The sequence below is a fragment of the Hibiscus syriacus genome, unplaced genomic scaffold, assembly GCF_006381635.1.
Source record: "Hibiscus syriacus cultivar Baekdansim isolate YM2019G1 unplaced genomic scaffold, ASM638163v2 tig00012180_pilon, whole genome shotgun sequence".
NCBI lineage: Eukaryota > Viridiplantae > Streptophyta > Magnoliopsida > Malvales > Malvaceae > Hibiscus > Hibiscus syriacus.
This window is the reverse complement of record NW_024062267.1, coordinates 18,697-29,467: the sequence shown is the minus strand read 5'-3', so window position 1 is coordinate 29,467 and position 10,771 is coordinate 18,697. Positions and strand designations below refer to the sequence as shown.

The 10,771-nt window shown below is 32.0% G+C and overlaps 1 protein-coding gene across 1 annotated transcript; it reads right to left on the bottom strand.

Annotated features, from left to right (window-relative positions):
* Positions 1 to 1,990: 1,990 nt before the first annotated feature.
* Positions 1,991 to 3,981, bottom strand: LOC120205123 (transcription factor bHLH71-like). The gene is made up of 3 exons (XM_039205048.1): positions 3,549 to 3,981; positions 2,591 to 3,028; positions 1,991 to 2,141 (listed from the first exon to the last, which is right to left on the bottom strand). The coding sequence occupies exons 1-3, from the start codon at positions 3,960 to 3,962 to the stop codon at positions 2,043 to 2,045; spliced, it is 951 nt and encodes a 316-aa protein (XP_039060979.1). The 5' UTR covers positions 3,963 to 3,981; the 3' UTR covers positions 1,991 to 2,042.
* Between the last annotated feature and the right edge of the window lie 6,790 nt (positions 3,982 to 10,771).

Sequence of the window (10,771 nt, the reverse complement as noted above, 5' to 3'; positions counted from 1 at the left end):
GGACTTTCTCGCTTACCTGGTTCATTAATTAGATCGTGAAAAACACGTGTTACATTTTGTATCCGATTTTAAATATTAATAAACATCAACTTTGTCCCTAGACCATTTCAATGGGCTTTTTTGGACCACAATTTTCTTTTAAGAAATATAGCTCATGATTTACTAGTTGAACAAAGTCACACAAGGCCCAATATTTCTTTGCTTTTGGTTCCCTGCTGAGTGCTCGAGTCCTCTCTGTTGTTTGTTTCCATTTGGGATGATCATCGATGCATGCTCATACGTATATATTTTATTTTTCTTTTATCGATTGCCTCTAATTTATTTTCTTCATATCTTTATAATTGACGACGACATTAATTTTGACGTTGGTCGTCTATTGACCGTATTCATTATCTTTTTTGTTTCTATTATTATATTTTTAGTTTTTTAGTTTTTAAATATTAATAACTATGTCTTTTGTAGTACACGTTTTCGACCCTTTGGTAATTGTTTTCTTCTATGGTGACATTTATTTGTTTATGTTGATATTTCATGCTTTGGATCATTGGATTAGATTTGAATATGTAATTTGTGTTCGTTGATAATTTTTTTATGTCGTTCGGCTTTAATTTACTATTTATCAATGATATTTTAATAATTTGATCTCCTTTTGCCGATGTAATAAAACATGTTTGTATCTATCTTTTGTTCAAATTTACTTAATTAGATATTAAGTGACTAATTTTTGTATTATTGATTATAAAAAATACTCTATATTTAATTTACCGTTATGATTATAAATGTCTATTATAATTTAGATATTTTATATTTTTAATAAATCAAATATTAAAATAATTGATTAATAGATTAAATATTAACGAAGACAAATGAAAGAAAAAGAGACGGTGAAGATCGATCCGACGTCACTGCATGGTTTACAGAAGAAGACACAAGTCTCAATTAAGGTAAAGAGTGGTACGTACATAAACAAACAAAAATAAGAGAGATGATGCATGGATCGAGTCCCCAGAAAATAATTGATCTTTAAACATCTCTAAAACTCTCAGCTTTATTCATCTGTTGCAAAAACTACAAGAAAGTAGAGAATCACTTTTTCCAATACCCTTCCCCGTCGCATGCACCAATGTCAACTTTCCAGTTCTCTTCATCATCGTAAAACCTGCTCCTACCAGAACTTGTCTCCTCTATTATAAGAGAAACACAGACATGAGAGACCAGAGATTCATTTACAACCACCCTATCAAGTGCTTGTACGTTATTGGATTGGATTTTCTTGCAAGTTTTCGAACCAAGATGCGTGTTTTGCTATACAAAATATGACTTATGGCTCTGGTCTTTGGACTAAAACGGCCTTCTCCAGCTGCTAAATATCAATTTATATGTGTTGCTGGTTGAAACGGGACTGTAGTGTCTTACGGTTCACTGCTTTTAGTTTCGACGGAGAATTATAGTCGTTTGATTATTAGAGGGAAAAGAAAGAACGTACAGGTTGAAGATGATGATGAACCGTCGTTGAGAGATGGAAAGAGAGTCACCTTCTCTTGGTGACTTATATACAAGCCCCTTAATGTTGGTGTCAATTCTAAGGTGATGATGACGATGATCACGCGAGTCTGCCAGAGTTAACCTTAAGGGATAAAACTCCTGAGACTTTAATGAACCGAGGGCTTCCGAAATTATAAGTAGAGGAATAACAACATAAGTATGATTTGCGGAAAAATTTCTGAGGAATAATCATAGGTATTATAACGTAAATTCATAATGTTTGATGTAATTTTATGTCATATTCATCTCTGGCCACTGATAAACTCCGATTTTTAGTGAAAAACCTAACGAGAATCGACTGTGTTTGATGTATGGATTGCATGAGACCTCAACAACGATCCCATTGCCATTTAAAGTAAAAACAATAACTAGTAACAAAGTTCTATATATTTCATACACACTACTTCATTGGCTCAAGCTACATACATACATGGGAAGTAAAAATTCCAGAAACTCGAGAAAAAAAAAGTGGGTGGTATTTTGGTGACTTGGATGGATCAACATAAGTCAGTTTCATCTTCCTCAATTACTTCGATCATGTGGTGAACTGCCCTTGCAATGTCATCTACTGAACTGAGTTGGCATCCTTCTTCAACCTGCATTCAGAATGTTTCAAATTTTAGCCCAAAACTCTATGGTTTTCTTCAATCATACATGGAAATGAAAATAACTAAACAGAGTTGGTCTAAAATTATGGATAATGACATTTTTCCCTTTCAAGGAGAAAAACAAAATTACATGACTAGCAACAATATTTGAAGATGACCATCTCTTTATAGTCGTAGACAGGGATGGATTAGGAGCGGGCTGGGACAGCCGTTCCTGAATTTTCTTTTTTGGATAAATTTCATTTTATTATCGTACCATGATATTTTCAAATTCCTATGTATTTTAAATATTTTTTTTTCTCCTAAATTTTATAGGTATGTCGTTTTAAAATTTTATCAGTTCGTCCCTAACATGAAATTTTGCATTGGTCGTAGAATGACATTGTGATATTTTGACTTTAAAAAACCATATGTTATATTGCAATGAGTGTTATCACCTTGGCACTGATAGAGTAGAGAACTAATGGATCCATGGTGGTGACGTTGAGGTGGAGGATGGAAAGGTAAAGTGATTGGAAACCGGCAACAAGCTTGGAAAGTTGCGTGGGACCTTTCCGTGAGAGGATTCGAAGATTAGCATGAGTTTCGACCAACGTCACCTCGATATCCGCCTTTGCTGCCTTGGCCGTTGATGCATATTTGTTAGGGATCTGAGACCAGGTGGTGTGAGGATGCATGAAAAATTGTTCAAATGGTGATGGCGATGGCAGATTGGAGTTGGTGTTGCTGGTTTCTTTAATGGCAGCAGTAGCTGCAGTTGCAGTTGGTCTTACTTGTTGCAGTACCCGAAGCTTTTCAGCTTCAAGGATTTGCAAAAGATGCTCAAGCTCCTTCACAAACTCTATGGCACCACCAACTATGGATGCTTGATCACCCTGCACATGCAAAAATGAAAATGATTTATGTTAAACTTCTGATTTGGGAGAAAAATGGGTAATTTGCAGTATCCTTTGATGTTTACTATTACCAAAATTTAGAGGAACAGCTTTTCTTGTATGATTTTCAGCTTTTGCATGACTAGCAAACAAAAGAATAATACAAAGAAAAGCAAAAGGCAATAATAGAATTCTTTTAAAAATTTGCCGATTCTAGTTGAAACTTTTTCACCTTGACAAGCTCTGATAGATTTTGCTGAAACATTATGCTAAACTATTATTGAACTTTAGACTTCAATCAGTCCAGCTTTTCAGAACTGTACTGAATCACATCAGAATTGTATTTCTCTTAAGCACATCAATTAGTTATCCAGTAAAATGGATAACATCAATTTAGTATATAAACCCGTGTTATACATGTTCATCATAATTACCAGGGCATCCCAACATAGAACTGTATACTGTCCCTTATCCTGAGTTTTAATGGCTGGGAACTAAAAGGAAAGGAAGCAGAACATACCCTTTGGACATAAGATTCAGGCATGAGGGAGCGTAGAACAACCAGATGTTCGTTCATTTGCTTCCGCCTGTTTCTCTCAACTGCAATGTGAGTCATTCTCTGAGTCTCGGCCTCTTCTTTGTTCTTGCAAACCCTCGGCTTTCTCCTCCGCTTTTTCCTCCCTTGAACCGCCAAGTTCGGCCTCCGCTCGACAGTTTCCGTTGCTGTCGAGGGGATGCATTGTGGGGGAGGAGTATTCACCACCATAGGAAAGCAATTCAGAACCGTACTGCTAGCTTGATCTTGGGAACTGAAAATATTTTCCATTGAGAAAGTAGACACGAAAGAGTCATTGCTGCTGTATGGAGTTGCAGATAAGGTATCGTAGATAACGAAGTTCAAGAGCTCGTTGGAAGAAAGAGTTTCAAGTGTCATTTCTTTCAAGAGAAATTTGAGAGCGAGAGGAAGAGATAAAGAGACACTAGGAGAGGTTAAAATGAAGATGCTTTCTGGTTTTCCAAAGGTAAATCCATTTATATTCAAGAAGCTAAAACGAGAGATACGGTGCACGTGAGAGGGGCAGGGAAAAGAAAGAAGCTCAAACACTAAACCCTGTTTCAAATTTAGGGTTTGTCTTCCCGATTCTTAAAGATGCTGTCAACACTGGCGCAGCCCTCTGCAATGGAAACCGTGGGGTACCCAAATCTATATAGAAATAAGAATACCAACAACACACAAACATGCTGGTTAAAAGCTAACCCTTAAAATTTAAAATAATTCGACAATAAATATTTAAACACTTGTAAATATCATACTCAAAAATGAAATTTTTACAAATAACAATCATTCTTTAAATCACTGAATACGAAAACAAAACCCATTATGCATAGACTTAGGTTAGAAAAGGCCTATTATTAACTGGAACATGAAAAGAATAATGTGGTGCCTTATTTTCAATCAAAACCCATTATTAATCTTTCAATTTTCAATTAAAACAAAAATGCTTTCATGCATAAATTTGCTACAGTACTGGTGAAGAGGACTGATGGAGGTGGACCAATTTTGTCAGACACATTGCAGAGTAATCCACGTGACCGTCAGCTTCGCTACACTTAAAAAGTATGCAATCTTCTATAATATAATCTCTCGGCTTTTCCTTTTTCTCTGCTTTTACCTCTCGTAATTCATACTGATCGTGCTAAGCTTTTCCTATTATTTCCTCTCTGCTATTGTCTTTTAATTCTTTTGTACAAATAAATGTCGATATCTACAACTCATAAGCTCCAAAAATACGTGACATTACCACTAGGCATCTGTATACTGAAGCTGTAGCTTCTACGGAATGTGATAAATGATGGGCTTATATCATATGCACTACATAATATATATATATATATATATATGCATGTGCATGATCACGGGCATGCTTGATATTTTCTTGATCTTTGAGTAGTGTTTCGTTCCATAAAATTATGATTTTATATTCTATTTAATAAGACAACTATAACGATATATCATATATTTATAATGATTGATTGATAAATGAGAAATTGGCGTAGAAAGTAATTTACTTATGAGTTAAGTTGAAATAAATGAAGAGCTTAAATCACAAGACGATTATTCTATGTAATTGTTACTTTAATTCACAAGACAAAAATATTATGCATTAATAACTCCTTGGTTCTCGGATATTACTACTTCATTGTTCAAACTCCCCAATAATTGTTTCAGTATAAATATCTTATTTAAACAATGTAGATCTACAAGTTACACACACAATATTTCTCTATTTTTTGAACAATTTCGGTGATAGAAAAAGGTGGTGTAATACCCTTAACTCATATATGTTACCGCATACGAGTTAAATATATCACATCAATCGTATAAAAAAACGTTAAAATTTTGGTTCTTTAAAATCTTAAAATGCATTTCTTTATTTTTAAAACTAATAATCACATATAACCATAATGTAATATTTAAAAACATAATTTAATATTGTAATATTCATTTATTTTATTTATAGTAGTTAATATTACCTATTTTAAAACAATTTTAGGTATTATGTTATAAATAGTTATATAATTATAAATATTAAAGCAACTAAAACCACATTAATATACATGCAACTAACTACAAATACAACAAAACAAGATGTCCTTACTGATTCTGGTGTCGGACTTGATTTCCCCGTAATGACGGTGCGCATTCTACCTTGCTCGCTAGCTTAATACCTACGTGTAAACCAATCACACGCTAAGTTTTCAACTTACTGAGGCAACATAATAAAATAAATAAAACTTTTAACATATAGAACAAGTGTTATCATATAAAAATATTATTAAAATTAAATATGTATAAGTTCAATTGCGATCAATAAAATTATTTGCATATACTAGCAGTTATAAATTTAACTGTCAGTTCAAATCCCGTAATAAAAAATTTACTTAAATAGTCTGACAATCAACAATATTATGTCATATCAATTATGTACTACTCTATTTCAATTCGTGTTATTGCCCACTGTATCATCATAAGAATATATTGTACGTGAGTCAATAAACGAGTTTGCGTGTTATTTGTTGTTTTATTATTAGTAACAGTTTGCACTTTCAGTGCCAGTGACAGTAATGTATAGGTAATGTAAAATACAACATCACTATACTAGTAATCCAATATAGATTTCACAATGTCATAACATCTTGAACCCACAATGCACATATAGTGCCAGTATAAGTAATCAGTGAACAATAATCAATAAGCACTACACCTCATGACATGTCATTTGTACCACTAACCTTCAATCTCATACAATGGGCGTAATTCAAAAATCATATATTGATCTCCATATAAAACATCCATATAATCGAATATAAATAAAAATCCTATAAAAATCAATTTTGGGCAGTTCATACCCAAATTATTCACATGCTATAAAATAAACAATAATAAAATGTTGTATTTTTTAAAAATACAATTTAAAAATATTTTCTTTTCAGATCAATTGAGGTTGACTCATCGCAAGTCATCATCGTATCATTTTATATAAAAAGTTAGTTGCACTCACCTGTTGCCTCACTAGCTTTAATACTACGATCATTTCACTCTATGGTTTTATCATTTTCTTTTAATTCACTTTTATCTTACTTTCGGTCGCGATCTACACATCAATCGATTTCTCGACATATATAATTTCAAACATATATTAGTATTGATACTTATATAATAAATTCTAATTCAAATCAAAATTCTTAAAATACTATTCATGTACTTTAGATACTAATTTCTTACTAAACCGAAATCGACCTTAACTCTATTAAATTATCTTTCCAAATCCTTTAATAAGTCACTTTAATCCATATCATTCATCGGTTTCCTACAATATTCAACACTTTTCAATTAATACATTAGTATTGTAATTTTGTAGTTTTCACCACCAACTTTTCAAAATTCCCGAATAGACCCCTTAAAATACACAACTTTTCATTTCAATCCAAAATCCACATTCCATCACTAATTTCCAGCATAGTGTTTTAAATTTTCAAATGCTTAACTCTTGATCCTTCCATTATTCCAAACTTGCGAAAATGATCTCCTAACTTATCATGGTTCCATAATAATCCAAAACTCAGTTCCAGTTCGTGAAAATCATCCTTAAATCCAATCTAATCCCTAGGATATTTTTATTAAAATTTTCTAATTATTCATCCTTATGGCCAAAAATTACAATGTAGTCCCCTAACGGTCTCCAATTTGTTTTCAAGCTTGAATCATCATCCAACGTTCATTTCTAATCAAGTTTAACCATTCTAAATCAATCCTAAATTCAATGTCTCATCACACTAATAATAAATTTAAGTATGAGACCATAACTTTCTCATTTTTGCTCGTGGATCCTTCTAATTTCCATAATTTACAAAATGGTCATCTAATTTATTCAAGCTTCAATTTAATCCAAAGCATGATTTCAAGCACATATGATCACTTCCATTATCATTATAAACCCTTAAGAAAATTTTGAAAATTTTCCAACAATTTTCCTTATAGGCCGAATACTTTGAATATTTACTAAATAGTCCCTAAATTTGTTTCAAGCTCAATGTCAACAATTCCAATTTATTTTCATATCAAATTCACTTCAAAATCAACATTTCTTCATGAAAAACCTTAGTGGTCAAACCTTATTCATGAACTTCTACTCAATTCCAATAAATTTTTATGCTTGATTATACTTCCATAACACTTTCAAATCAAAATTTAATCTTATTTTAGCTTTCTATTTAACCACAATAAATACCCACTTCACCATTTAAGCATGAAATGATGAAATACCTACACCAATTTGTAGAGAATTAAGTGTAGAATATTTTCTTATTTCACACTTTAGTCCAAATTCTCACTAAAATAGACCAAAAAATAAAAAAGAAAACCTTAATCACCTTGGAGTCATAGCAGTTTCTGGAGAAGAGAAGAGTTATCTTGAAATTTCTTACAAAATATATCCTTAAAAGTCCAATTTAAAATAAATTAAGATTCATTTTAGCCCAAAAGTCAAAATTACCCTTAATGAATTCTATTTTTTACCAACATTCCATCCTTTTATCTCATTTTAATATCCTTAAATAAGTATAAAAATCTCATTTATCAATTTCCATCTTTTTCCCTTTTAATTTTCCAAAAAATTAATTTAATCACTAAATTTCACTATTCCACTCTAACATAGAAATTCCTCCAAATTTCACTAATTCACATCAAATTCCACTAATTAAAAATATCAATATAATATTTCTAGCCCCTAAATACCTTCCTTCAAAATTTTGAAGACTTTCGATTCGATCTGATTATCCGAATATTTTTTCGATCTTTATCGCTTAATGAACTTTTATACCAACTCCAAATCAAAAATATAAACTCATTATAATTACATTCTTGGGCTGAACCACTCATTTACAGAACCAAAATATATCTTTTGAAAATTTTTATTTTTAGTCCCTGAGTTTTTGCAAATTTACACTTTGGTCCCAAACTTTCAAAATTTACTTTTCAATCAACAGTCCAAAATTTGGGATATTACAACATGTTACAATTCACTGATCACTACAGTTATGCTATTGTTATGTTCATCTTGTTGTTGTATCATAGTAGATAGTCTATCAATGTTTTACAACATTGTAGGAGCCGATAAATATATCTTAAAGAAATTGTAAAATTACACCACAACGACTATGCTCATATGATTTCATGTCTACATATGAATAAATAATTTCATTCTTTATTTTGAATTTTGCATTCATTACGTTTTATTCAATTCATTAATAATATTGATTTTTTATTATTTATTTCTCGGATTAACGTATTGCGAACAACATCTTTATACTAAGCTATAGCTTCTACGAAATGTGGTAAATGATGGGCTTATATCATATGCACAACATAACATACATGCACATGCATGCATGTGCATGATCACGGGCATGCTCGATATATATTTTCTGGGTCTTTGAGTAGCGTTTCGTTACAAGAAACATATATACTTAATAATGAGAAGAATATAGAAACAGTTCATGAAAGTAATATACATGAGAAATGAAGGACATGATCGTGAGAATCAGAACAAAAACAGTTTATATATCAATTTAATGTATACTTTTCGGATTTAAAAAAAATGTTAACGTCCATCTCTAAGACCGCATTTTACTGCGTAAATACAACAATAAAATATGTTGGAAATTTAAATCTTGATGTTTGTCTAACAGAACAAACTGAATTGAAAAGATTACCTCATATTAGGTCTCTATCCGATCCAAATTAATCAATTAATGAATCGAATACCAATGATTATATCGATATTCATAAATAAGAAAAACCTAGTTTTCATAAAATAATTGATTGAATAAAATATGAAAAATGTATTAATGTTAAAAGGAAATTGTTATGATTTAGATGGTGATTCGAAGTCAGGGTCGGAGTTGGTATTATGAATAGTTTTGGAATAGAAGGTTGGGGGAGAGTAACATCAAGTGTGATGGTCGTGTCTTGAATGATTATAAGGATAAGAGGAGTATATGTACCTTCTAGGAGGGGGGCTCCTCAAGTTCGTATCGTCCATTTGGCCTTGCTTATTATTGTGGACAATAATGTGACTAGCATATCCTTTCATGTGATTTTTTTATTATGTTGTATCAGTTCTTATTTTTAATAAAATATTTTACATTTGAATATAAAAATATAATTAGTTAGATATTAATTCGTGGAGGAGGGTTGTCCTTAGGAGGAGTTGTTATGCTAGTTCCCGCCATGCTGCCGAGTAACCTTGGTCTGGTTGGCGAGCCTATCGGGTGTCACCCTCGTCGAGTTGGAACACGACAATGTTATAAATTCAATTCGCAAATTATTGTCTTTTACATTTTGGACTTGTCTTTTTCTAAATTTGCCATCGGTGGCCAAACACCTAGCATCTTTGTAAGCGTTTCCAGTCTACCAATGGTGGATTGTATTAGCCATATACAGAACTTCCAGTGCTTTTGAAAATGACTTATCAGCAGTCGCATAGAAAGGCAAGTCGTGTAGCAGGAAAATTGTTTACTTTTCATGTAAAATTTTACTCCATACTAACCTCAAAAACTCTCCTCCGTATTATTTCCTGTGAGCTATAAATTTTTATCCATGTTTTCTCCTCCACGAGTCTCTGATACTTCACCGGCAACATCTATTCCGGTCATCGGAGGGGATCGTAAATTCAGCAAAGACAATACAACCTCTGTTCCAATTACCTGTCGGAATTAAACGAATTACGTTTTCTCTACCGTAACCCATGTTACTTAAAGATGATAAAAAAAAGGAATTTTCTTTGGGAAAAAATTAAAAAAGAATCCTAATTTTAGTAATAAAACGTGAAAGTAGTTGTACCCAGAAGCTAAAATTACATAAATTGGATTAAAGTAATGTTAAACTGTGAGATTCTAATGATTTGAGGCATGGGTATTTGATTAAACATCCTAAGATAGTAAAATCAACGGAAATTTTGTTATTTTTGTTTATGGAAGACGACAAACTGAATGAAAACAGCTATAACAGATGAAACAGCATTAATGGGAATCTAAAACCTTACAGGATTGAACGGTATTTGTATAAAGGCTTTTAGGTTGCCTTTTTAAAGCCCGTGTTTTTTTCTTAACAACGAGCCAAGTTGTCTGGGCCTTGCAAAATAATTAAAATTATTAATTATTAATTATTGTCTCCCCACT